Source organism: Narcine bancroftii, chromosome 14, assembly GCF_036971445.1.
Source record: "Narcine bancroftii isolate sNarBan1 chromosome 14, sNarBan1.hap1, whole genome shotgun sequence".
Lineage (NCBI taxonomy): Eukaryota > Metazoa > Chordata > Chondrichthyes > Torpediniformes > Narcinidae > Narcine > Narcine bancroftii.
The window spans coordinates 60,581,398-60,609,042 of record NC_091482.1 but is presented as its reverse complement, the minus strand read 5'-3'; the positions used below and the strand labels follow the sequence as shown (position 1 = coordinate 60,609,042).

The following is a 27,645-nucleotide window of genomic DNA, read 5'->3' as shown; positions in this document are numbered from 1 at the left end:
ATGATTGGAGGTGGAATGATGGGTGGTGGTTTTGGAAATGGTGTGAGGGAGAGCTTGGGTGGGCAAGAGTGGAGAAGGGGTGTGGAGCATTGGAGAGAGGGCTGAGTGGATGGGATGGTGGGAAGTCAACTGGGTGAAGAAGTGTAACTATTTGGATGTCCACTGTCTCCCCAGGGAAGGAGCTGGTGGATTATATTGCCGAATACCTCAGCACAATAAGGCAGCGTCGCGTCTACCCTGATGTCAAGCCTGGTTACTTGCGCACCCTCCTCCCGCCCAGTGCCCCCCAGGAGCCCGAGAACTGGAGCAGCATCTTCTCTGACATCGAGAAGCTTATCATGCCTGGGGTACGACACTCTCCCTCCCCCCCACCCCCTCCCTTGCACCCCTCCTGCCCTCTCCAGTCTGATCCAACATTCAAAATCATGGCTGATATGTTTTTTTCCTTTCAACCCCATTGTTTTGCCTTCTCCCTCTAACCTCATCTATCAAGAACCCAATGAGATTCACAATAATAAATTCTGATTCTAATTCTGGCTTCCGGAGCTGGCTGTGGCCACAAATTCCATAGATTCACAACCCTGTAGCTGAAGAAATGTCTCATGTCTCTGTTCTAAAGCGGCATCCTTTTATTCTGAGGGTGTACCTCCTGGTTCCAGACACTCCCACCATTGGAAACATTCTCAAGATTCATGAGTATTTTAAGGAATACTCATATTATTTGAGTAGGCATAAAATATACTCAAGGATTAATGTTTTTTTCACACTGTGAACCATATCAATCAAAATGCGTACAAACATTTCCCTCTTAAATATACACAGTGGCATTTTCTCCCCTTTTTTTCCCCCTACCTTCCCTCTCCCCTTCCCACCTCCCTCCAAATTCATTAAACGTTCAACATATACAATACAATAAAACCATTAAACAATGTCATCACACAATGAAAATAAACAAGAAAATTGTGTCATCTACTTTTACACACTGGGTCAGTTCATTTCGTCTTCTTCTCATTCTATAATTTTACGGGGTGGAGGTACACGGTAGGCCCTTTCTGTTGTGTTCCATGTACAGTTCCCAAATTTGTTCAAGTAATGTGACTTTATTTTTTAAATTATATGTTATTTTTTTCCAATGGAATACATTTATTTATTTCCATGTACCATTGCTGTACTCTCAGGCTCTTCTGATTTCCAAGTTGACATTATACATTTTTTTGCTACTGCTAAGGCTATCATAATAAATCTTTTTGTGCTTTATCCAAATTGAGGATTAATTCCTTACTTCTTATATTATTTAGAAGAAAGATCTCTGGATTTTTTGGTATGTTATTTTTTGTGATTTTATTTAATACCTGATTTAGATCTTCCCAAAACTTTTTCACTTTCTCACATGCCCAAATTGCATGTACTGTTGTTCCCGTTTCCTTCTTACAGCGAAAACATCTATCTGATAATGTTGGATTCCATTTTTTTAACTTTTGAGGTGTGATATATAACCTGTGTAACCAATTATACTGTATCATGCGTAACCTCGTGTTTACTGTATTTCTCATAGTTCTAGAGCATAACTTTTCCCATGTTTCATTTTTTATCTTTATATCTTTTTCCCACTTTTGTTTGGGTTTATAGCCATCATTTCCTTCTCTTGCAGCTTGATTATAAATCTTTTTATTATCATTGTTTATGTAATCACATATTCAAAGCTGCTTCCTTCTGGTAATCTCAGTCTGTTTCCCAATTTATCCTTTAAATAAGTTTTCAGTTGATGATATGCAAACATTATACCAGGAGTTTCCATATTTGTACTTCAACTGTTCAAATGTTAATAAATTATTTCCCAAAAAACAATTTTCTATTCTTTTAATTCCTTTGCTCTCCTATTCTCTAAAGGAAAGGTTATCTATTGTAAAAGGGATTAGCTAATTTTGCGTCAATAATAATTTTGGTAGTTGGTAATTTGTTTTTTTTTCTTTCGAAGTAATTCTTCTTCCATGTATTGAGAAAACTGATGCAATACTGGTAAGGTTTTATATTGTACCCCAGCTTTTCATCCCACTTATAAAGTATATGTTCCAGTGCCTTCTCCCCTATTTTATCTAGTTCTATCTTAGTCCAGTCTGGTTTTTCCCTTGTGTGATAAAAATCTGATAAATATCTTATTTATGCTGCTCTCTAATAATTTTTAAAGTTTGGTAACTGCAAACCACCTTGTTTATACCACTCTGTTAATTTATCTAATGCTATCCTTAGTTTCCTCCCTTTCCACAAAAATTTCCTTATTATTCTCTTTAGTCCATTAAAGAATTTCTCTCTTAAGGGAATTGGTAACGATTGAAATAAGTATTGTATCCTTGGGAAGACATACATTTTAATGCAATTTACCCTCCCTATCAATGTAGCGGTAATTCTTTCCAATGTTCTAAGTCTTCCTGTAATTTCTTTATTAATGGCTGATAATTTAACTTGTACAGGTGGCTTAAATTATTAACTAATCTAATACCTACGTATTGGATTGCTTGTGTTTGCCATTTAAATGGTGATTCTTTTTAAAATTCTGTATAATCTGCGTTACTCATTGGCATCACTTCACTTTTCTTTGCATTGATCTTGTACCCCAATATTTCTCCATATTCCTTCAATTTCTTATGTAATTCTTTTATTGATATTTCTGGTTCTGTTAGGTATGCTATGATGTCATCTGCAAACAAGCTGATTATATACTCCTCTTTTATTTTTATCCTTTTTATTTTATTTTCTGTTCTTATCAGTTCTGTCAATGGTTCTATTGCTAAAGCGAACAGTGAGTGGGATAGTGGACATCCCTGCCTAGTTGACCTGCTTAATTTAAATTGGTTCGATACATATCCATTTACTGTCACCTTCACCAATGGTCCATTATGTAATGCTTTAATCCAATTAATATATTTTTCTGGTAGATTGAACCTCTGTAATACTTTGAATAAATAATTCCATTCTACCCTGTCAAAGGCTTTTTTTGCATCTAAAGCAACAGCCACTGTTGGCATCTTATTTCCTTGGATTGCATGAATTAAATTAATAAGTTTACAGACATTATCCGCTGTTCGTCTTTTCTTAATAAATCCAGTTTGATTTTTTTTACTATTTTTGGTACACAATCGGCCAATCTGTTTGATAATAATTTTCCTATTATCTTATAATCTGAGTTAAGTAGAGATATTGGTCTATATGATGCTGGTGTTAATGGATCCATCCCCGTCTTTGGTATTACTGTAATTATTACTGTCTTGCATGAATCTGGCAAGCTTTGTGTTTCTTCTATCTGGTTCATTACTTCCAGGAGAGGAGGAATTAATAACTCTTTAAATGTTTTATAGAATTCTATTGGGAATCCATCCTCTGCAGGTGTTTTATCGTTTAGCAGCTTTTTTAATATATCCTGTACTTCCTCTATTTCAAATGGTTTTATCAGTTTGTTTTGTTCCTCTTCTTGCAATTTTGGTAGTTCAATTTTAACTAAAAATTCCTCTATTTTATCATCTTTCCCCTCGTTCTCAGTTTGGTATACTTGTTCATAAAATTCCTTAAAGTTCTCATTAATCTCCATTGGATTATATGTAATATGTTTGTCCTTTTTTCTTGATGCCAATACAGTTCTTTTAGCTTATTCTGTTTTAAGTTGCCAGGCTAATACTTCGTGTGTTTTTTCTCCTAGTGCATAATACTTTTGCTTTATTTTCATTATGTTCTTCTCCACCTTCTACATTTGTAATATTTTGTATTTTATTTTTTTTGTCCGCCAATTCTCTTCTTTTTGTTATATCGTCCCTTGTTGCTATTTCATTTTCTGTATTTACTATCTCCCTTTCCAACTGTTCTATTTACTGATTGTAGTCCTTTTTCATCTTGCTTACATAACTTATTATCTTCCCTCTAATGAAGGCTTTCATTGCATCCCATAATATAAATAGAGGAAAAAAGGGGAGAAAATGCCACTGTGTAAGATTCAATTTATTGTCATGTAATAAAAACAGAGTCATATTGCATGAAATTGCTTTTGCCTGCTGCAAGGACGACAGATTGACCTTCGGCAGAAACTGCCTGAAGTGCCTCTTACTTTCAGAGAGAGAGAAGCAAAAGAGAGTCCCCTCTCGCCCCCCCCCCCCCCCCCCAGAGTCACCGAGTGTCTGTAGATTCTCCTCTGGTGCTTCCACAGCCTCCACAACCACACAGAGTCCAGTCCGAACCAATGGCAACCCAAGCTCCAGATCCGAATCTCCGACATGATTAGGAACCCTTTAGCGCCCCTTCACATCCCGGTTCCGATACCTGGTACCCCTTCAGTCAGTTTCATGCCAGTCTAAAGCCTCCATCGGTTCCTCGCCTTGAGTTACCAGCAACCCGCCGAATGCATGGGTCCTTCAGCTGAGGAACCCCCTCACTGGTCCGCCGCCATGATCAATGTCCCACGGGTCGTCTCCTTTGCTTCTCCTTCTCAGACTGGGGGGGGGGGGGGGTGGGGTGGTGGTGGTCTCCCCATTTTCTGAAGACTTCCTCCAATCCTCCACTCCCCTGGAGCCTGCAAGCCCTCAAGGCTGCTGCCGATCAAATGTGCCACCATCTTGGCCACAGATCCTGCCGTCGCGGGATTTTAAATAAAACTACCGTCGGCTTCTTGCTCAAAGCCTGTGAGGAGCTGACAGTAGTTGCCTGGGCAGTGGGACCCCGTGGGAGCACTTTATCTCCTCACCAGCAGTAGTGCTGCTGTTAGAGATCTTCTATTCTCTCATTCCACGTTCACTCTATCCTGCTCTTTCAATATTCACTGTTCCCCCCCCCCCCCCCCCCCCCCATCCTTCTAAACTCCAGTAAGTACAGAGCCAGAGCCTCTCATCCTTGGAATCCTTCTCATAAACCTCCTCTACACCCTCCCCATCCTTCCTTGGATATGGAACCCAAAACTGCTCACAATAGTGAATACACACACTTTTGCCCCGACTCTTTCCCAATTTCAAAACATCACTGGTGTCCTCAACACTGAAAGTTGGTGCAAAATGTTCACCATTGTCACTTCTCCAGCGTTTTTTTTCCAATCCACTCACTCCTCCACCTCCGCCTCATTCCCGACCTCATCCTCCTCACCCCTCCTCTCTCTTCAAACCCCTCCGCATGCCCCCCACCTTCTCTCCCACCTCTCCTTTGATAGTGCCTGCTGGGGAGGGTGGGGGGAGAGTTGGACAGGGTTCTGCTAGCCACAGGGTATGGGGTATCTGGCTGGGATCTGCTGGCCAAGGGGTGTGGGGCATCTGGTTGGATGACAGCTGCTCTGAAGTGGAAACCATCACAGCTTGATGGATGGAGAAAAACCTGCTACGCATCCAGTTTCTCATACTTGAGGCAACTGGCAGCTGAGCTCTGACTCTCCCACTCCAACCCCAAACAGTATTGCCCATATGTGTTTGTGGGGATCTGTGGTTTGAGTTCCAGGGTGGCAGGGATCTCGGATGGTCTCGGATGGGATGGTAGGGATGACGTGGCCAGGGTCCAAAGTCCAGGATGGCATGGGTCCAGCATGGGGTTTGCCGGGTCCAGGGTGGCAAGCCTGGGGTACAGAGTTGAGAGTCCAGGATTGCTGGAGTACTGGGTGCTTAGGGTGTGAGGTGGGGTGGCATGGCAGGGGTCTGGGTGGGGTTTGCCAGAGTCCACAGTGACACCAAGGGGTTCAGGATAGCTGATGTCTGGGGTGGGGTGGCATGGCAGGGGTCTGGGATGGCTGGCAGGTGTCCGAATTCTGGGATTCGGGGTGTCGTGTCAGGGTCTGGTAGCTGGTGCAGCACTGTAACCCTGACTCACTTTCCTGCCACAGATGGTTCACTGGCAGAGCCCACACATGCATGCCTATTATCCTGCCCTGAACTCCTGGCCATCGCTGCTCGGGGACATGCTGGCAGACGCCATCAACTGCCTTGGATTCACTTGGGTAAGAAGTGCTAATCAGTCATCACTAATTTGGAGGTTGGAGGATGTTCCCGGGACTGTTATATGGACATTGGAGCATATCTATGCAAAATAGAGACTATGGCAGGGATGGCCAATGCATCAAAATAAATGGTAACAAGAAGGTTTAGACTTGGTGGCCACCATGTTGTATTTGGCATTGTATAATTGAGAGTGAACATTAGGACAAGTGTACCGAGTGTGGAAGAAACAGGTGTGTTCTTTATATGTCTGGGGTGGCAGCAGCGGTGCTGAGCAGGGGTGGCGGGAGGGGTTTCCATTCAAGTGGCTCCCTCCCCCCTTAAGTAGTGCCTTGGGCATGTGCCATGCCTGCCATACCCTAGATATGCCCCTGTATGGAAAGGTGGGACTTTTCTCCCAGGAGTAATGGAGGCTGAGGGAATTTATAACATCATGACATGTATAAAGTGGATGCTCTCAGTCTTTTACCTGGGGTAGGGGGTGTCTAATATGAGAGGGCACAGGATTAATTTGAAAGGGGAAAGATTTAAAAGGGACTTTAAGGCGCCTTCTTCACAGAGAAGGTGGTGGGTCTGCAGAACAAGGCTGCCAGAAGTTGATGCAATTATAATGTTTAAAAGACATTTAAATAGGTTAATGGAGAGTGGAAAATGCTGGCAAATGGCACTTGCTTGAGAAGACGCCTTGGTCTGTGCAGATGTTGATGTGTATCCATGTAGTATAACTGACTCTCTGACTTGAAGGACAATCTGCTCACCAGCAAGGATTCCATCTCTGTAAAAACTCTGCTCTACCTGCTTGGTTCTGAAGACGTGTACAGAAACCACAGATGCTGGAATCTTGAGCAAATGATGAGAAGCTGGGGGAACTCAGCAGGTCAGACAGCATTTTGGGTAGAAACAGTCAATCAGCATTTTGGGTCGGGACACCTCATTGAGATGAGTGTCTGTATTGGTTAGTTTTCCTCTGGCCTCCATGCCTCCTGGAGCCACAGCCCTGTCTTCCAGGGCTGGGAGAGAGTCAGGGAATGTGCCCCAGTCCAGTGCAGAACTGTAGGCTTCAGTCACACCTCCCAAAGTGTGAGTCAGGGACAAGGCCAAAGTCCACTTGAACCTCTGGCAACATCTGGCCCCAGTGACAAGAGAAAATCTGATCGCCCTCACAACCTCGCTGCCAGAATTGGAATAGACAGGAATCTCAACAAACCAGGGAGTGTGGAAGCCCAGAATGATTAGTAAGGGATTACTTAAGGTGGTATGTGGGTGGGAAGGTTGAGAACCACTGCTCTAGACCCAATTGTTACTGAAATAGTTTGCTTGAGAAAAATTGTCATTGGCCCATTTCCTTTGGAGTTATGAAACTGTACACATAACGAGTCAATTAGGGATGATTAAAACAGTTGTTTTCAAATTTTTTTCTTCCCACCCACATCCTACATTAAGCAATCCCTTACTAATCACAGAGCATCTATAGCATAGAGAGAACTTAAAGTGGTATGTGAATGGAAAGAACCACTGGTGTAGAGGTTGGTAATGGGATAAAAGATGGGGGTGTTGGTAGGTGAGGCAGGACTGTTGGCTGAGCCCCTCCCCAAACACCCCCACCCCATTATGATTCATCCTCAGGGATGAATGTTGGATCCTTGCAGCCTGAAAAAAAGACCCATTTACTCCCAATGTGAGGTCAGCCTATGGCCTCCTCAGCCAGGGATACCCTTCCCTTGCACCCCCTGCTTGGCCCACTGTGAACTTTCCATTGAGGTCAACTCTCTTTCTTCTAATCTGTGGAGAATAGAGGCATAGCAAGTAAAGAAGGAATATTAAATATTGGCCTTATTGTAAAAGTCTTGGAGTTTAGAAATGGGAATATCCCGTCCACGTGTTGATTCAGGTTTTGGTGAGACCACCCCAGGACTACCGAGTGTCACTTTGTTTAAGAAAGGCCTTGGAGGCAGTTCTCAGGAGGGTCCTGGGGCTAGTTCATGGACTGGAGTGTTGTTTTTTTTAATGAATCTAATCAATTTCTTGAAGAAGTGTCCAAGAGGATTGATGAGGAAAGGTAGTGGATGTTGCTTAGAAGGACATTTGCAAGGTCTTTGACAAGGTTTGTATGGCAGGATGTTCTAAAAGGTTAGATCGCGTGGGAGCTGGCCAATTGGATTCCAAATTGGCTGGGTAGAAGGAGACAAAGGGTGGTCATGGAGGGATGTTGTTCAGATTGGAGGCCTGTGTGTTGTTCTTAGGGATTGGTACTGGGCTCACTGTTGTTTGTGACATTGTAGTTAATATAGTTCACAGATTTGGCAGGTCTGGAAGGATTGAGTTCTAGTATAACCATCTCACAGTTAGTCTTTTACTCCAAAAGCACTCATAAATGAGAGAAATAATGCATAAAAGTAGCCATTTATGGACAAATTTTCTGGTGGACCGTTCCCTCGTCTATCTCCCCCCCCCCCCCCCCCCCCCTGAGTTTTGGGAAGAGGTTGGATTGGCTGAGTGAAGGTGACTGAGGAGTGACCTTAGAGGTGAATAAAATCACAAGTGCCAACTTGGCCAGATTGGCTGATTTGGGTTGTCCACACTGATGGCTCTGTGAGTCAAATAAAACTCAGAGTGGCTGTAACTGGAATGCACAATATCCTCAGCGAGAGACTGAATCTCTGGGGCTGAATTTAGAAGAAGGAGAGGGGATCTTACAGAAACATATAAAATTATGAAGGCCATCGATGAGATAGAGGTAGGTAAGTTGTTCCCATTGGTGGGGGAGACGAAACTAGGGGACATAGCCTTGAAATCCAGGGTAATAGGATGAAGATGAGGAGAAACTGGTTTTCCCACAGGGTGGTAAATCTATGGAATTTTCTGCCCATTGAAACAGTGGAGGTGACCTCAGAAAATATATTTAAGACCAGGTTGGATAGATTTTTTACATAGCAGGGGAATTAAGCGATATGGGGAGGTTGGAGGAGATGAATCTATCATCAGGTCAGCCATGATCTGATTCAATGGTGGAGCAGGCTTGACGGGCCGAATGGCCAACTCCTGCTCCTCTTTCTTATGACAGTGATGTTTTCACTAGTGGGAGAAATTCAAACAGAGAAACACAGTTCATTTCAACCTGCAGGTGTGGGAATTTCTTCATGCAGATGGTTGTGAATCTTTGGAATTCTCTGGTCTGAAGATTTATGGAGTCTTTGTCATCAGGGTGTTTAAAGATCAGGGGGCAGGGGCTGACAAGCAAGTGAAGTTGAGGCCTGGGGCAGACTGGCTGTGATTGTATTTGTTCAGCATGATGGGCCGAGCGGCCTCATCTCACGAGCCGTGAGTAACACCTTGTGCACTGACTGCCAGGTTTCGCTTTGCAGGCCTCGAGCCCCGCTTGCACTGAGCTGGAGATGATCATGTTGGATTGGCTAGCGGCGATGTTGGGTCTCCCAGACCACTTCCTGCATCATCACCCCGAGGGCCAGGGAGGAGGAGTACTACAGGTAGCAGGCGCCTCCAGTCCTCTTGCCCCCCCCCCCCCCCGCCTCAGTATATGACAAATGCATTTCTACTTTTGCCCTTGATCCTGTTGGGTGCCAGCTAGCTGCACACTCTGTGTAATAGAGTTCCAAGTATCCCTCTTGGAATAATTGTCTGCCTCACCCAACTGTTCCAATAACTGGGCACCAAGGATCGATTGAGAGCAAGTTGGGGAAGAACTTGGGCTTAGCCAGACTTGCTATTGCCACAGACCTGGTTTCAAGGAGTGAAACGATAACTCTGGGATCCCAGCACTCAGCATGGATGGAGGTGTGATCCACCCAGTGTCCCCTGTGCAGATCTCTGTGGACCGACCACCCAGTGCAGAACTCCATCTGTGGTCCAGCCAGTGTCCCCTGAGCAGTGGTCCGACTGTGGACCACCCAGCACCCTCCATGCAAAGCTCTATGTATGCTTCATCCAGTGTCCCCAGTGCAGTGCTCCAGCTGTGGTCCACCCAGCACCCAACTCCAATTTGACTATTTCCTTGCCTCCTTCTGCAGCCTGAACTACCATGTCCCTGTTACCTGTTGGTTATCTTCCTGCAGTTGAGAATCTGTTTGCTCAATTCAGTCACATGGCCTCATTTAGTGTTACGCTTCCCACTCCTGGACTCTCCGTTGTATAAACCATTCTTCCTGCATCACAAACTGCAGAGGTGCAGAGAAACAGCCTCCCATCACCGAAATCTCTCTTTACCTTTTGTCATTGAGTTACACAGCACAGAAACAGACCCCACAGCTCTGCTCTCTGCCCATCTACACTCACCCCAATTGTCCGCATGGGGTCTGTATCCTTTTACATCTTGCCTGTTTAAATATCTGTCTAAATGGTTCTTAAATGTCTCTAACTTCACCACGTCCTCTCACAACACATTGCAGATAAAATTCACTCTGTGTAAAAAGGTTTCTGTACAAATTGTCTTTCTCACCTTGAACCCATACCTTCATGTAATTGATACTCCCAGGATTGGGGGGAGGGAGGGGGGGGGGTAAGAAAAATATCTACCCTTGAACCCCATGATTCCTCCTGTTCAACATTCCTTCATGCCCTGGCATTTACTGCACATGCCTTTCCTCTATTTGACTTCCCAAAACACATGACTTTGCACTTGATTACCTACCAATACTCTGACCAACATTCCACCTGATCTGCCGCAGCCTCAGGCAACCTTCCCCACCACCCACAACCCCACTAATTATTGTGTCAGTCACAAACTTACTAATCTTACCTCCTATATTCACTTACAAGTTGTTCACGTATATCACAAACAATGTTGTGCTACACCATTCGGCACAGACTTCCAATCAGAAAAACATTCTCCCACCTCTCAAGTTTATTATCATCTGACTGTACATATACAACCAGATGAAACAGCCTTTCTCTGCACCACCGTACACACACACACACAATACATTTCTCACACAGCCCATAATAATCACATATATAGGTAGAAATATTATAATTAAAAAAAATATATATATAAGGTTCAATGCTCCCTGCCCTCTGCATTACAAAGGATCATTAAATCACTGGGGTCTCCCTTTCCTCTATTGATAACATTTACCGGCAGTGTTGCTTAAATAGAGCTCAAAGAATTATTAAGGACCCTTTCCATCCACTGCACAGTATCTGACCCACTACCATCAAAGACTGACAGGATGGGAAATAGCTTCTTCCCACGATGTTGTGAGATTGATGAATGGTGTCCTGTAACCAAATAAATTATCCCAAAATATTTAAATATATTTATATTAAATTGTATCTTTATGCATACAGTATATGTGATTATTTTGTGGTGTGTGTGTGTCTGTGTAACTGTGTGCATCTGGATCTGTGTGTGTGTGTCTGTGTATCTGAGCATGTGCACCATGGTCTGGCGAAACACTGTTTTGTCATGTGGTATAAGTGCAGTCAAAGTTCAACTTCAAGTTTATTGTCAGTACCTACATGACATCACATACAACTCTGAGATTCTTTTTCCTGTGGGCAAGACTGAATTTTGACAGTCGGATGATAATAAACTTGAACTTCTAGCACAAGGACAATTTTGGAGCTCATTAGGCAGCTTGCTCCCAAGATCCAATTTGCTTTAACCTTCTGGACCTTGTCAAGTATCTTCCTAAGGTCACTGAGATGATTTTTTAAAAATCTATCCCTTGAATCCCATGGGTTTTCACTTCCTTATCCAATTTGCCTTGTGGGTCTTTGCAGCAGACTTACTGCCCTTACCTCTCCCCAAAATTGAACTGTTGATTGTCGAGTGCCTCGAGTTTGATTTGCTGCAGAGAAACCAGTCATTGGGGGCTGGGTTGAGGCAAAGCTTCCTGAATCCAGTAGCTCCATGTTGACCTGAAGCTTCTACGTGGCAGAGCACAGTCAGCGAGTCCACATTGGTCGCCATGCTTGCAGCACGAAAAGCCAAGGTGACCGAGCTGCAGTCGAGTGACCCCAGCGCAGACGAGGCAGTCCTCACCTTCCGACTTGTTGCTTATGCCTCTGACCAGGTAAGATGTTCCTCAACCGCTCCTCACCCACCCGATCATTCTGCTCTCTATTTCAACTTTGTAAGATTGTCAATTCCACTCAACGCTCGAGGAGTCCGCCCATGTCGTCAGCAGATCTGGAGCGGATATTCTATCATCGGCCAGATGTCAGGTTCAAAGCCATGTTTACCTCTGCCTCACCGATCTACACTTGCTAATGCAGCCTTGTAACAGTGTTGCACAGCCCGTGTGGACACTGACGTCACAGAAATTGTGTGGCACTGCCACCCGTGTTTAATGGGATAGACTTGGGTCAGGTGTGGCAGCATGAAGCCTGCAGACCATCTGCCATGGGCATCTAAATTTCCCACAGTCTGTTCTGTCTCGGTTAGACCTCTGCGGAGATAACCAAGACTCGTGGAGGGGTGTAAACATTTACGACAGGACCAGTTATGGTAATCAATTAAACTGCACGCACGAGGCCACAACAGTAGCTCAAAATGGATATTGGTGTCGTCTCCATGAAGAAGGCTCTTCTGGTGGGATGATGGGAATTGGGGAATGTGATGGAATGTCCTTGAGCTTGTGGAGTCTCATAACTTACCTTTAGACAAAATCTCAATGGTAAAATCCCTTCACGTCTCTGTCACTCCCTCCTTCCTGACAACCTTTGAAAACTCTGCTCCACGTTTGGACTCTTGCTGGTCCCTGGATTTCATTCGTGCACCATCAACAGCTGGGCTTTCAGCTGCCTAGGCCCTGAACCCTGCCACTCTCTCTTCTCCTTTACCTAAGAGGCTAAGCCATGACCTCCTGCTCTTAGTGCTTCCTGTGATTGTGTCACATTTTGTTTGATAAAACTTAAACAACAAATGTTTTCAAAATGTTTTGCTTCCTGAAAAAAAAATTAAGGATTATGATAGGCAACTTAAAGCTGAACACAAAGATAATTTCAGATTTGCTGTATCGCGTCGGAAGTTGGAGAAACTTTAAATTAACTTTATGAATTTAGCAGGTTTAATCACATATGATGCTGACACATTGCGTGAACTAACCTAAACTGACCTAAAAATGTTTTGTCGCTGATTTTCGTTTGCACTCAGCATCTGATGCCTCTCATGTCAGTGTCCATCAATAGTCGGTCAGCACTGATGGATTCCAGTTGCCCTGATGGTCGCAATGTCCTGGTGAAACCTTTCCCCATGTTCGTCACTGACTGCACCAAGATCAGCAGGGAAGAAGCCCAAGTGCGACTGCAGAAAATTAATTTTCAGTGACATGTTTCAATGACTTCATGGATTTGTCTGCTTGAAGCGTGTTGTTAATCAGCTGGTTGTAGTTTGATGCTCTGTAGTTGCCAAGAAAATTCTCAACAACATCTTTAAATGCCTTCCAAGCTATTTTTCTCAGCCTCACTAGCAGATCTTTGGAGTGACCAAAACAGCTTGCTTTCTGGGCAATATACTAGTAAACTTAAAAGATGACAGGAAATCACAAAAATAGGTTATATCTAAAAAATAGTATGTGATAGGAATTTTTAAAAATGATTTTCATGATTAGCCGCCCAAAATCCATAAAATGCACCCAGAATCCATAAAATACACCCAAAAGTGTTCAGAAAGTAAACTCTCGTTGTTCAGTGTTATCCCCGCTAAAATGCACAAAGGAGTTCATCTCAGACATTTTTTTTTTTGCGAGGCTCACTCATCCGTGTTGAAAGGAGGACTGATTGCTTTAGTAAAGGTCCGCCTACTGGAGACTGACGAGGACTTCTCCCTACGAGCTGAGACCCTGATCCAAGCGGTGGAAGCTGATCGAAGACGTGGACTTGTGCCGTTCTTTGTAAGTCTGAATGTTCTCGATATTTAGTTGGTCTGTGAGATTGCCCTGGAATAATAGAATACTCCCCAACTTCTCAATGCTGGTCAAGTTGGCATTCTGGGCTAGTCCCAATTGCCTGTAAGTGGCCCACATCCTTCTAAACCCTTCCTATCCATGTGTCTCTCTACATGTCTTTTGAACATTATCATTGTACCTGCTTTTATCATTTTTCTCTGGCTGATTGTTCCAGTAATGGACCACCCTCTGAGTGGGAAAGGTTACCCCTCAGGCCCACTCTTTGACCTTACACCTCTCGTTCTGGGAAAATTCACTGTGAGCATTCACTTAATTCATGCCCCTCATGATAACTATAAGGTTGTCAGACTACGCTACCTGTCCCTATAACACAAGCCTTCTAGTCCCTGTGACATCTGGCTAAACTTGGTTCTAGATTCTCCCTGTGGTGCACGTTAACATATCAGCAATAATCATTATATTGAGTGAATTATAGAACATTACAGCACAGTATAGGCCAGTCAGCCCTCAACGTTGTGCCGACTAGTTTAAACCTACTCAACAATCTAAACCTTCCCTACCCATAACCCTTTATTTTTTTCTTGCATCCTTGTGTCTAAGTGTCTCTTAAATGTCCCTAATGTAGCAGCCTCCATCACCACCCTTGGCAATTCATTTGAAACACCCACTACTCTGTAAAAAAAATTAACTCCTGCTGTTCCCCATAAATTTTCCTCCTCTCACCTTATACAGATAGTGTTTTCTAGTCTCGCCCCGGGAAAATGGTGCTGGCTATCCACCCTGTCTCTGTCTCTCGTGATTTTGTAGACCTCTATGAAGTCACCTCTCATCTTTGTCCAGTCTTTGCTTATTTGAAACATTAATTCTGTTCAAGGTCAAAAATAAACTAGTGAACCAAATATTTTCCTTGAACAAAGCTTTGAGAGATAGACATTTTTAGGGATTGATGTGGGTGCTCAACTGGACACAACTCACCCTGGGTAGAGCTCCTTTGTCCATTTATCAGCCTGGTTGGAAAAATGTGGTTCTTCAGAGGACACTCGGGACTTCGGCACCAGTGACCCAGGGGACAGGTTATCTCAGGACCTGCAGCACTGCCCGTAACTGAGACCAAGAATATTCTGCTCATTCCAATTCTGAGCCCCTCGTGTGAAGTGATGCTGTTGCTTTCGAGGCTATCACTGCATTGTGGTCTTGCCTTGCCTTCCAGCTCTGTGCCTCATTGGGAACCACTGGCGTCTGTGCCTTCGATTGCCTGAGTGAGCTTGGACCCGTCTGTAAGTTGCTGTTTTACAAACGTTATTACAGTCTGCACATTTTTGGAAATGTAGATGTATTGGAATTTAATTCCTGTAGAACTGTGTTGCGAAAGGTCACGGCCAGTAGTCTCCTCCACTACCTCCCACTAAACTTCTTGTCATCTTGACCAGCCAGATGCAGGGAGGACACAGTTCTCACGACATGTTAACTCCAGTTCAGGGATGCCACAGAGAACCTTCCTAGTACCCAGTGTGCAGACCATCCACTGTTAGATACCTCCTTGCTCCTGGTGCTAGGATTTGAGAATCCCATGGTGGCCTCCTCAGCTGCCACAGAACTGGGCCAAACTGGTGGGCTACACAGTTCCACCTCACCACTCTGGACATCTATTGGCTAATTCGCCAGGACACCCAAAAGCCTCTTTAACCATTTTATCTCTCTGTCCCAAAAACAATTGGCTGGAGGAAAGTGGGTCAAACAGCATATGTAAAATGTAGACATACAGCATGGTAACAGGCCCTTTCGGCCCACGAGCCTGGGCCGCCCAATTACACCAATTAACCTACAACCCCCTTAGATTTTGAAAGTGTGAGAAGAAACCAGAGCACCCAGAGGAACCCCACACAGACGGAGAGAACATACAAACTCCTAACAGACAGCATGAGATTTGAACCCAGGTCACTGGTGCTAATACAGCATCAGGGTAGCTGCTATACTAACGATGCCTCTGTGGAGGGATTCTGCATGATTCTATATGGGGGGGGGGGGAAGGAGAGGCACAGGGAGAGGGGAGAAGTGGACAGGTGCAGAGAAGGGAGGAGAGAGGACACGAGGAGGGAAGGAGAGGGGGCACAGGGAGGAGAGGGGAAGGATGGAAAGGGGAGGAGAGGCGAGGGACAGGGAGAGGGGAGAAGAGAGGGGTGTGGGGGGAGGCGAGGGGGGCATGGGGAAGCGAGGGGGGGTGAGCTTACACAGGGAGGTCAGTTGGGAAGTGCTAAAGGATAAGTTTTGCTGTTATTTTTGAGTTGATGAAGGTTCACTGTTCATATTCCCCCACAGATGTTGCTCAACCCGCAGACTTCCTCCAGCAGACGGTGCTTGGCTTCAGATTGCAACATCTGTAGTCTCCTGTTACCTCTCAATCGGCTGCTTTGGGAATCTCTGCAAACACAATCCAAGCTCTCACTACCTTCAACACCTCAGTGAACTGTTTAAAGATACACAAAAGTCTGCAGATGCTATGATTGTATTGTAAACATACAGAAATGCTGGAGGAACCCAGCTGGGAGGTGTTTCAAGCCTGAGCCATTCTTCAAAGGATGAGTAAAGAACAGGAAATCTCAGAATAGAGACAGTGCATCCCAGACCAACCAAAGGAGTTAATTGGGTATAAGGTGAAAGGTGAGAATTGATTTTTTGGCTCTGTGAAAGGAGACAGAGAGAAAAGGGAAGAGAGAAGGCTGGGGAAAGGTGACATGGGGAAGAAACCAGAGAAGTTGATGTTAATGACATTTGGTTGGAGGGTGCCCAGACAGAAGATGGGGTGTTGTTCCTCCAATTTGCAGGTGGTCTCAGTCTGGCAGGGTATTAGACCATGGACAGATAGGTCTGCAAGGGAATGGGATGGAGAACTGAAATGGATGGCCACTGGGAGATCCACACTAATACAGTGGACAGAGCCAAGGTGCTCAACAAAGTGATCTTCCAGTCTGTGCCTGGTCTCCACAGGAGACCACACTGGGAGCACTAGATGCAGTAGGTGACCCCCGGAAATTCACAAGTAAAACGTTGCTTCACTTGGAAGGACAGTTTGGGACCCCGAATGGTGATGAGGGAGGAGGTGTGGGTGCAAGTGGACCATCTCCTGCGGTCACAGGGGTAGGTCCCAAGGGGACGATTGGTGGGGGGGGGGGGGAGGAGTGTACAAGGGAGTCACAGAGGGAGCGGTCCCTGCGGAAGGCGGAGAGGGGAGGAAAGAAAAATATGTGTCTGGTGGTGGGATCATGTAGCAGATGGCGGAAAAGACGTAGGAGGACATGGTGGGCACGGAGGCTGGTGGGGTGGTAGGTGAGGACAAGGAGAATCCTGTCCTTGTGTGTGGGGGTTGGGGGTGGGGGGACAGATGGAGTCTATTGTCCAGAAAAAAACAAAGGGCTATGATGCTTTTGGAATGGGGGACGAGGTTTCTAGCAATTGAATGTAAAGATGAGGCGATTTTTTTTCAGGGAACTGGACATTGTATGGAGGCCATGTGAGGTATCACAGATGTAGGTGGGGAGGGATTGGACCAGGGAGGTCAAAACTGGTAAGCGGATACCAGTTCAGTGGGGGGTCAGGAGCACATGGAAACGATGGGTCTGCTGGGACAATTAGGTTCGTGAATCTCGGGTAGGAGGTCGAAAGAGGCAGTATAGGGTTGGGAATCAATGTTTGGAGGTCTTGTGAGGGAGGTGACCGGAAGCATTGAGCTTAGAGATGTTGCGTGATACAGTGGTTTGATGAGATTGGTGGAGGGAGGGATAAGTGAGAGGAGGTGTCTGAGAGTTGTCATCTAGTTTTAACCAGATCGAGGTCAGTGCGCCAGACCACAACAGCACCACCCTCGACTGTGGGATGGTGAGGTTGGGATTAGTTTGGAGAGAGTGGAGTGTTCCGAGGGGGTGAAATTGGAGTGAGTGAGGGGAGTCGATATAGTTGACCTATTGATGGCAATTGGAAATACTGAGAAACTGAAGGGATTCATGAGTCGGGCAGAGTCTGTGGAAAGAGAGATTGTCAGTCAATGCTTCAGATTTACTTAGACTCAAAGTCTGTATGTAAAGCAAATGGAGAGGATTCCCGGGACATTCCTCTCTGTGGTACCTGCTGAAAGTTGAGTGTTTAACTCATAAGTTCTTCAGCTGCACAGATCATAGAGCTGGTCCCAGTGGGGCTGAGGGCAGGCCAGAGTCGTCCTGTCTGGTACCCCCAGCTAGGAGCTGTGCTGACCTCGGTGTGAACCAGCCATGCTGGGTCTGATCAGTGGGTCCTGCGGGCTCTGGCTCCGCTCACACCCAGAGGTTTAGTGCCCGATTGCCCTGCTCTGACAGATCACCCGCGAATTGGAGGAACAACCGTCTGGGCTCCCTCCAACCGGATGGCGTTAACATCAACTCCTCTGCTTTCCTCTTAACACCTTTTGTTGGTCTGGACCCTTCCCAGCCAGCTGCCATTCAAACTCCTGTCTCCATTTTGCTTATTCCTCGAAGAAGAGCTCAGGTCCAAAACATCAGTAATATACCTTTACCTGTGAGGCCAGCTGAGTTCCTCCAGCATTTCTGTGTCACTCCTGCTCTCACTGTCTGCAGGTGCCCGGGAGGGGCTGTGGCTTCACGTTGATGCAGCATACGCAGGCACTGCCTTCCTGTGCCCGGAGTTCCGGTCCTTCCTGCAGGGCATCGAGTACTCGGACTCCTTCACCTTCAATCCGGCCAAGTGGATGCTGGTTCACTTTGACTGTGCAGCCTTCTGGTCAGGAGGTCATTCGGCCCATCGATCTCTGATCACCCTGCCGTCCCTGCGCCTCACTCAAGAGCCACAGATCCGTATCGCCCCCCTCGATCACCGCAAGTGGCAATCCGCTCTCCACCGCGGCCTCTCGTCCCCTGCCCGGATGGTGTCCCTCACAGCCACTTGTCCCTTCCCCTGATACTATCTCCCTGTGGCTGCTCGTCCCTTCCCCAGATGCTATCACCTTGGCCGTTCATCCACTCCCCCGATGCCATCCCCATGGTCGTTCGTCCCCTTCCCCGATGGTAAATCGGATGGTCGTTCGTCCCTGATGCTATCCCTATGGCTGCTCGTCCCTTCCCTAGATGCTATCTCCCTCAACCGCTCGTCCCATCCCCAGATGCTACCTTCCACAGCTGCTCGTCCCCTCCTAAATGCTATCCCTGGTGGTAGCTCATCCCCTCCCCATATGCTATCAGCCTGGCCACCCGTCCCGTCCCAGCTGCTATCCCCGCGGCCGCTCATCCTGTCCCCTGATGCTATCCCCACTCTTCGCTGCCGCCCTGGCGTGGTGAACAGTCTTTGCCTGTTCCACAGGGTCAAGCACAAATGGAAGCTGCAGCAGACCTTCGGGGTGGAGGCCGTGTATCTCCAGCACGCCAACTCCAGCGCGGCCGTGGACTTCATGGTGAGACCCGACCCTCTCCAGGGTCCGGCGAGTGAACCTCCAACCCAGGGCCAAATTAACGTAGTCGCGAAAGTAGAATTTTCAAGGGCTCTCGTGGTTTTGTACTTTCATATGTGAGAAACATTTTCGTGCAGCGGCAATGAGAAACCACACTGATAGTCTGTGTGAATAGCCCCGGTTAATGATCACCTTTAATGGGGGGGGGGGGGTTAATGATCACCTTTAATTGGGGGGGGGGTTAATGATCACCTTTAATGGGGGGGGGGGGGTTATTCACACAGGCGCAGCCGCCGCAGAGCGCACACTTTGCAAAGAATCAGCCCTTCAGCCCCCTGGCTGGTTTGGCGGGGGGGGGGGGGAGAAGATTAGCAATGATGAGCCGGAGATGTTGGGCGTCATTATGCTTCTGGAAGGGCAAAATGTAAAGAGAAGGAAGAAAAAGAAAGGAGGCCAAAGTGATTAAACTTGGGCTCTCCTCATAATGGGAATTACTCGGGGCTTTTGGAATGAGTATCAACTTTCATCAAGGACGTGACGGGCCAGGGAAACCTGTCTACCTTTACCTCCTCTGGCCGCTGCTGCGATTCCGGCGGAGTTTGTGTGAACGATGCCCCGCCTTTGTGTAATTGCCGCCGGCTCCGTTTATTTCCCCAGAACTGGCAAATTCCATTGAGCCGCAGGTTTCGGTCACTGAAGCTTTGGTTTGTGATCCGCTCGTTCGGGGTGGCGGGGCTGCAGGCGCACGTCAGGCATGTGAGTGCTGGCACGACCGCGCGTCCCTGGTACCCGCTCCACGCAACCCTTCAGCGGCCAAGCCCACCGCTCGCATCTGAGCCGGGCGTTCGATCCCTGCCTCGTGTCCTTCCCTAGAGCTCTGACTTCATTTATATTTTGTGACCCCCCCCCCCCCCATCTTTCCGGCACAAGATCGTGCATTTTCATTCTGGGATCCTGGCATTTAAAGGAGGTGCTGTGCGCCCATCGCTCACTGCCTTCCTTGAGCCCCTTTTCTCAGTTCATCTAATGTAGGAGCAGAATTTGGCCATTCAATCCATCGAGTCTGATCTATCATGGCTGATGTATTTTACTCTCTCATCTTTCTCCTGCCTTCTCCCCATAATCTTTGATACCTTTACTGATCAAGAACTGATCAACCTCCGTTTTAAATCTACCCGAGTCACTAGCTTGTGTCCACCCCCCGGCAGCATCAGTATCCCCCCCCCCCCCCAACTTTCTGCTGAGCGAGTTTATGAGCCCCGCCAATCTGCAGAGAGAGGTGGCGGGCTTCTGGTTTAACTTTGAGACAGTGAAGACTTCCCCGCTATTCTCCGAGTGGGGCAGCTGGTCTGTGCCGAGCAACCTACTCCCACTTACCTGCGTTCTGCCTGTATCCTTTTAAATCTTCCTTCTCCATGTACCCGTATAAATTACTTTTGAACGTCGCCAACTTCCTCTGGCAGTTTGTCCCACCGCACACTGCCTCTCCGGTCCACTTTCAATCTTTCCTCTCTCCTTCTCCTTGAATCTGTGCCCTCTGCTTTTAGATCCTCCTATTCCTGGGGGGATAAAAAATATATGACTAGTCACCTTATAATGTCACCGACGCCCTTCATAAGCCTCTAAGGTTCCCCCAACTCACCCTAAGTCAGTCTCCTGCCCAAGGAGAAAAGTCCCAACCTATCCAGCCGCTCCTTGTGCCCCACCTGTTGTTACTCTTTCAATCATGTCCTTGTGAATCTTTTCTGCACCTTTCCCAGCTGAATAATAGAAATAAAACACGCAAGTCTGCAGGCACCGTGGTTAAAGTAAACACACAAAAGCTGGAGAAACTCAGCAGGTCCTAGAGTTTGTGGAGGAGCTAGTGGAGTTGTTCAAGTGAACCGGTACGGACTTGAAGGGCCGACATGGCCTGTTTCCGTGCTGTAAACGGTTATAAAGCAAAGATATAGATCAATGTTTCGGGCTTGATCCCCTTCATCAAGCTGGGTGACCAGAACTATGTACAACGACACTGTGTGGTCGCACTGACTGCCTATAACATGATGTCTCTGCGTTAGTACTCTGCTTTTATCGATGAAGCCAAGCAAGCCAAACGCCTTCTTTATTGCCATTTTCATGGAACCATGTACCTGTTCCCCGAGTCTCTGTTTTACAGCACTCTGCAAGGGCCTCCCGTTCACCATGCAGCTCCTGCCCTGGTTTAACCGGTCAAAGTGCCACACCCTGCACTTGTGCAAGTTAAATTGTGCTGGTAAATAGGGACATGGAAAACTCTCTGAGATGGGCACAAGATTGTAAGAAAAGGGTTATGGGCTGAGAGGGTGGGAAGGATTAGATTGATGTGGAATATTGTGGACTCGTACTGTACTGTCCTGCGTTCCTTTAGCCCCCTTTCTCAGTTCATCTACACCATAAAATGTAGGAGCAGAATTTGGCCATTCAACCCATCGAGTCTGAGCTATCATGGCTGATGTATTTTACTCTCTCATCTTTCTCCTGCCTTCTCCCCATAATCTTTGATACCTTTACTGATCAAGAATTTACCAACCTCCGTTTTAAATCTACCCAATGTCCTGGCCCCCACGTCTGTCCGTGGCAGCAAATTCCACAGATTTACCACCCTCCGGCTCAAGAAATCCCTCTGCATCTCTGTTCTAGGTGGATGCCCTTCAATCCTGAAGTTGTGCCCTCTTGTCCTAGACTCTCCCATCATGGGAAACAACCTTTCTACATAAACTCTGTCCATGTCTTTCAATATTCAAAATGTTTCATTGGAATCCCCCCTCATTCTTCTAAATCCCATGAGTAACTCTTTCATTCCCAGAATCATCCTTGTGAAGCTCATCTGAACCCTCTCCAACACCAGCACATCATTTCTTAAACAAGGAGTCTCACAGGGCTCCAAGTGAGGTCTCACCAGTGCCTTATGAAGCCTCAACATCACATCCCTGCTCTTACATTCTATTCCTCTTGAAATGGACACCAGCATTGCATTTGCCTTCTTCACCACCGAATCAACCTTCAAGTTTACCTTCAGATATCCTGCACACGTTGAGTCCTCGTGTTTCAAGCAGTGTACTTTATAAAGCAAAGGTAAGGGTACATAACTGGGGGGGGGGGGGGGGGGTGGAGAGAACAGGCTAGCAGAAATCGGAGAAGTCGATGTTAATCCGGTTGAGGATCGCCTTCGACTTCTCCAGTTTCTGCTAGCCCACTCTCTGTTCTCCCTCTCTTCCTGTTCCCTCTGTCTCCTTTCCTCCAGCCCTGATTTTGCTCAGCCCAAAACATTGGCTATGTATCTTTATCTTTGTAACATAAAGTCCACTGTTTGACCTGATGAATTTCTGCATTGTGTGTGCTTTTACTTCAGCCATAGTGTCTGCAGACTTTTTTGTGTTTTACTTTATCTCCTTTATCCAGCCTACTTGTCACTTCTTCAAAGAATTCCAATAGGTTGGGGTTAGGTGGAAGATCAGCTGTGAGCAGAGCAGGTTCTGAAGACTGAATGGCACCCAGCTGCTTGGATTTCTAACATTGCATATCCATTTTTCCCACCAGGTTTTTTTGGCCCTATATCAGTGGTTCTCAACCTCTTTTTCCCACTCACATACCACCTTGCGTTATCCCTTACTAATCACAGAGCACCTAAGGCATAGGAATGACTTAAGGTGGTATGTGAGTGGAAAGGAAACATTTGAAAACCACTGCCCTGTATACATGTTGTCTCTGCCGAGTCCTAGTCTTTATCCTGCCACTGGCATTGTTGCCTCTTGCTGTCATTGACCTTGAAGAATAGCTGATGAGGATCTCCTGTCTGGCAAATTAACTGGGAGTCATTTTCCAGTTTATATTCCTGCCCAGACAAAAGTGCAGATCACTTATCTATCAATGCAGCCTTTCAGGAAAATCCCTCCTCATCAAACCCCTGTCCTGTCCTCTCAATGGGTTTAACCGATTCCTTGTGTAGGTAGTGTAGGCCACCCAAGAACCTGCCTGTCCACTTTCTTCTTTACCACTTCCACGCAAACTTGTTTTGCTGAGCTCTCATGGATTAACAATTCTAACAGATTAGTCTTTTTAATGAACAGGGTATTGAGATGTCCAAGTATTTTGAGTCCTTGGTTAGAAGTGATTCACGTTTTGAAATCCCAGCCAAAAGACACCTTGGGTTGGTGACTTTTCGTTTACAGGTGAGAACATTTAAATCAGTGAAAGCTATCTCATTACACTCTTTTATTTCAGCTCATTGACTGTAGATTACTTTAATGCAGTGGTTGTCAAACTGTCCCCTGAAACTCACATTCCACCTAAAGCAATCCCTATGCCATAGTACTCTGTGATTAAGGTGGTATGTGAGTGGGAAAAAAAGTTTGAAATCGTAACTAATTGACTCATTATGTGCACGGTTTCATAACTCCAAAGGAAATGGGTCAATGACAAATGTTCTCAAATAAAATATTTCAGTAACAATTGGATCTAGAGCAGTGGTTCTCAACCTTCCCTTCCCACTCACATCCCACTTTAAGTAATCCCTTACTAATCACAGAACACTTATGGCGTAGGGATTATTTAAGGTGGAATGTGAGTCTGCTTTAGACCAATGGTTCTCAACCTTTTTCTCCACTCCTTAAGTGATCCCTTACTGACCACAGAGCACCTATGGCATCCTATGTACCTTTATTCTTTCTACCAAAGTACTTATCTCTACATTTTCCCTCTGCTGAATTCTATCTGCCATTTCATTGCCCATTCATCCCAAGCTGTCCACCCCTCTGCAGACACCCTGCTTCCTCAGCCCTACCTGTCCCGCCACCTATCAGAGCCTGCTTGTTGTTGGCTCAGTAGACTTCGTTAGCGACAGTCCTGAGATCAGAAGAGCAGAAACAGGCCATTCAGCCCATCAAGTCTGCCCCACCATTTAATCATCATCGGATCCATTTCCCCACTCAGTCCCACTGCCCGGTATTCTCCCCGTAACCTGTGATGTCCTGGCTAATCAAGAACCTATCAATTTCTGTCCTCAATACACCCAATGACCTGGCCTCCACAAAAATCTGTGGCAACAAATTCCACAGATTCACCACCCTCTGGCTGAAGAAATTTCTCCGCTGCTCTGTTCTAAGTTGTCACCCTTCAATTCTGAAGTTTGTGTCCTCTGGTTCTAGACTCTTTTTTACACCTGCTCTGTCTATGCCTTTCAACATTCAAAACATTTCAATGAGTTCCCCTCTCATTCTCCTAAATTCCAGTGAGTACAGGAGCTGCCATAGATGCCATAGGTTAGTAAGAGATTACTTAAGGTTGAGAACCACTGTGGTGTCAGTTACTTGCTGCAGAACACGTTGTCTGACATGCTCTTGTTTTTATGTGGTTGTTCCAGTTGAGTTTCTGGTCAATGCTGAGTTCTGGCGGGATGCTGATGGGGAGCTCTCTTTTTGGAGATGGTGACTATTTGGCCACCACATTAGTCACCACTGTTCGATGCGAATGCTTCACTTTGAGCAGTTGTGAGTGAGCTAATGGTGGAAGGAAGGTCATTGATGAAACAGTTGAAGGTAGAACAGGAACCAGCTTTTTAGCCCACCATGTCTGTGCTGAACACACCACCATAGAACATTACAGCACACAAAACAGGCCTTTCAGCCCTTCTAGTCTGTGCTGAACTATTATTCTGCCTAGACCCACTGATCTGCACCCAGTCCATAGCCCTCCATACCTCTCCCAATATTTCTTAAATGTTAAAATTGAGCCCGCATTCACCACTTCAGCTGGCAGCTTGTTCCATACTCCTACCGCTCTCTGTGGGAAGAAATTCCCCCCTAATGTTTCCCCGAGACCGTTCTCCTTTTTCCCTTAACCCATGTCCTCTGATTTGCATCTCACCTAACCTTGGTGGGAAAAACCTGCTTGCATTTACTCTGTCCATCCCCACATAATTTTGAAAACCTCTTTCAAATATCCCCTCATTTTTCCATGCTCCAGGGAATAAAGTCCTAACCTGTTTACCCTTTCCCTGTAGCTCTGTTCCTGAATTCCTCATAAATCTTCTCTGCACTCTTTCAATCCTGGTGACATCTTCCCTGCAAAATTCTGAGGACACCCATGGTTGAAGTAAAAACACAAAATGCTGGAGTAACTCAGCAAGTCAAGCCGTGTCCTTTATGTAGCAAAGGTAAAAATACATCACCGACGTTTTGGGCTTGAGTCCTTCATCAGGGTATGAAAGTGTGTCGGCAGGTGTCCGAACAAAAGGATGGGGAGGGGGTGTAAAAAACTGGTTGTGAGATTAATTATACCCATTCACATTTGTTTGAATAAATAGGGACCAAACAGTCTGACTGAAGAGCTTCTGGCAGAACTCACCCACTCGGGCACCATGTACCTGGTCCCGGCCACCATCCACAAACTCCTGATCGCCCGCTTCACCATCACGTCTCAGAACACCACCCGCAGAGACCTCTTGCGAGATTGGAACATAATCCAGCAAAGTGCAGCCAAAATCCTGCAAAGGCCCAACATCCATTGTGTTCCTGAGCAGAGGAATTGTGATGTGTCTGGCTTTTCAGAAGGCACCAATTATTCTCAAAATGCAAATGGATCATTGATTGTGATCTGATAGGAAGTCAATGAAGATGGGTAACAACATGTCCTCCATAATCACGCTCAAAACATGTGCTCCATAAGGATGCATACTCAGTCCCCTACGATATTCCCTCTACACCCACCCATCAGAGACAGGCCCAGCTTGTCTGTGCTGAACAACGTGTGCCAGTGCTTTACACCCATTGCTGGCATTCGGCCCATTCCCTCTCCAATCCATGGACTTAGCCAAATGTTTCTCAAAGGAAACTAATGAACCTGCCTGCAACACCTTGTCAGCTCGTTCTCTATGCTCACTACCCTTTGCCCCATTCTCAATCCCTCACTCCTTACCTTTTTAAAAAATTTTTAAATTTTTCACACTATGAACCATATCAACCAAAATATGTACAAATGTTTCTCATTAAAATTACACAATGGTCTTTTCTCCTTTTTTTTCCCCCCTTCCCCTCCCTCCCCTCTACCCACCCCCCTCCAAAACCCATAAAAATTCAACACATGGTTATATGGTTATATACAATAAAACCATAAAACAATATCTTCACACAAAGAAAAATGCATCATCTATTTATTGAATAGATAAATCTGAACACACTGAATCTAGTCGTTTTGCCTTATCATTTTCATTCTCATTTTAGGGGATGAAGGTCGTAGGCAAGCTCTCTCTGATATGTTCCATGTATGGTTCCCAAATTTGTTCAAATAATGTGACTTTATTTTTTAAATTATGTTATTTTTTTCCAATGGAATATATTTATTCATTTCCATGTACCATTGCTGTATACTCATGCTAACTTCCATTTTCCAAGTTGACATTTTACATTTTTTTTTGCTATCACTAAGGCTATTATAATGAATTTTTTTTGCATTTTATCCAATTTGAGGCCTAATTCTCTACTTCTTATGTTACTTAAAAGAAATATCTCTGGTTTTTTTGGTATGTTATTTTTTGTAATTTTATTTAGTATCTGATTTAATTCTTCCCAAAATGTATTTACTTTCGTACATGCCCAAATTGCATGTAATGTTGTTCCAATTTCCTTCTTGCAGTGGAAACATCTATCTGATAATGTTGGATCCCATTCTTTTAATTTTTGAGGAGTGATGTATACCCTGTGTAACCAATTATACTGTATCATGCGTAACCTTGTGTTTATTGTATTCTTCATAGTTCCAACATGTCAATTTTCTGAGATAACAACTCTTGCGTCTCTCTAATTTTTTTGTCACTTTCTTCCAATTTTTCTCTCAAGTAATTTACTTCCATTTCTACAGCTGTTTCCCGTTCTTCCACATTCTCTATTCTTTTCCCTATATCTGTCATTACCAGTTCTAACCTTTGCATTTTATCTTCTGTTCTTTTCATTTTCCTTTTAATTGCACTAAATTCTAATGACAACCATTCTTTTAATGCTCTTATTTGTTCTTCAAAAAAGACTTTATCTATATTCTGTTCATCAGTTTTACCTTCTATTTCTCTGTGAAGATCTTGATTTTCTTCTTCTCTTCTTTGTGTCTGTGTCTCTTCTGTTTTTCCTGATGAGCTGCTTGTATCTGTTTGTCGGGCCTCTTCTTGCTGAGCCTCCCCTCCTGGGCTGCTCGTCTTGTGCTTCCTGATATTGATCTTCTTGTCGGTCATCCCTCCGTCTATCTCCCTCGTCTATTTCAATCTCTCCCTCTTCTGCTGCCTTCCTCGTCCTCCAGCTGAGCACCCTGGTGCCAGGAGTCCCTCAGCTGTTCGCTCTGTGACACCCCACTCCTCTGCTGAGCCCCCCTCCCGCTG

At 45.5% G+C, this 27,645-nt stretch overlaps 1 protein-coding gene across 1 annotated transcript; it reads left to right on the top strand.

Moving 5' to 3' along the window:
• On the top strand, positions 1–27,063 carry hdc (histidine decarboxylase). Its single transcript, XM_069910555.1, has 12 exons — positions 1–58; positions 175–347; positions 5,846–5,959; positions 9,323–9,445; positions 11,855–11,989; positions 13,667–13,810; positions 15,036–15,102; positions 18,433–18,595; positions 19,172–19,262; positions 19,917–20,015; positions 23,351–23,452; positions 25,585–27,063. Exons 1-12 carry the CDS (start codon positions 1–3, stop codon positions 25,876–25,878), a joined length of 1,563 nt encoding a protein of 520 aa, XP_069766656.1. The 3' UTR covers positions 25,879–27,063.
• The last annotated feature ends 582 nt before the right edge of the window (positions 27,064–27,645 follow it).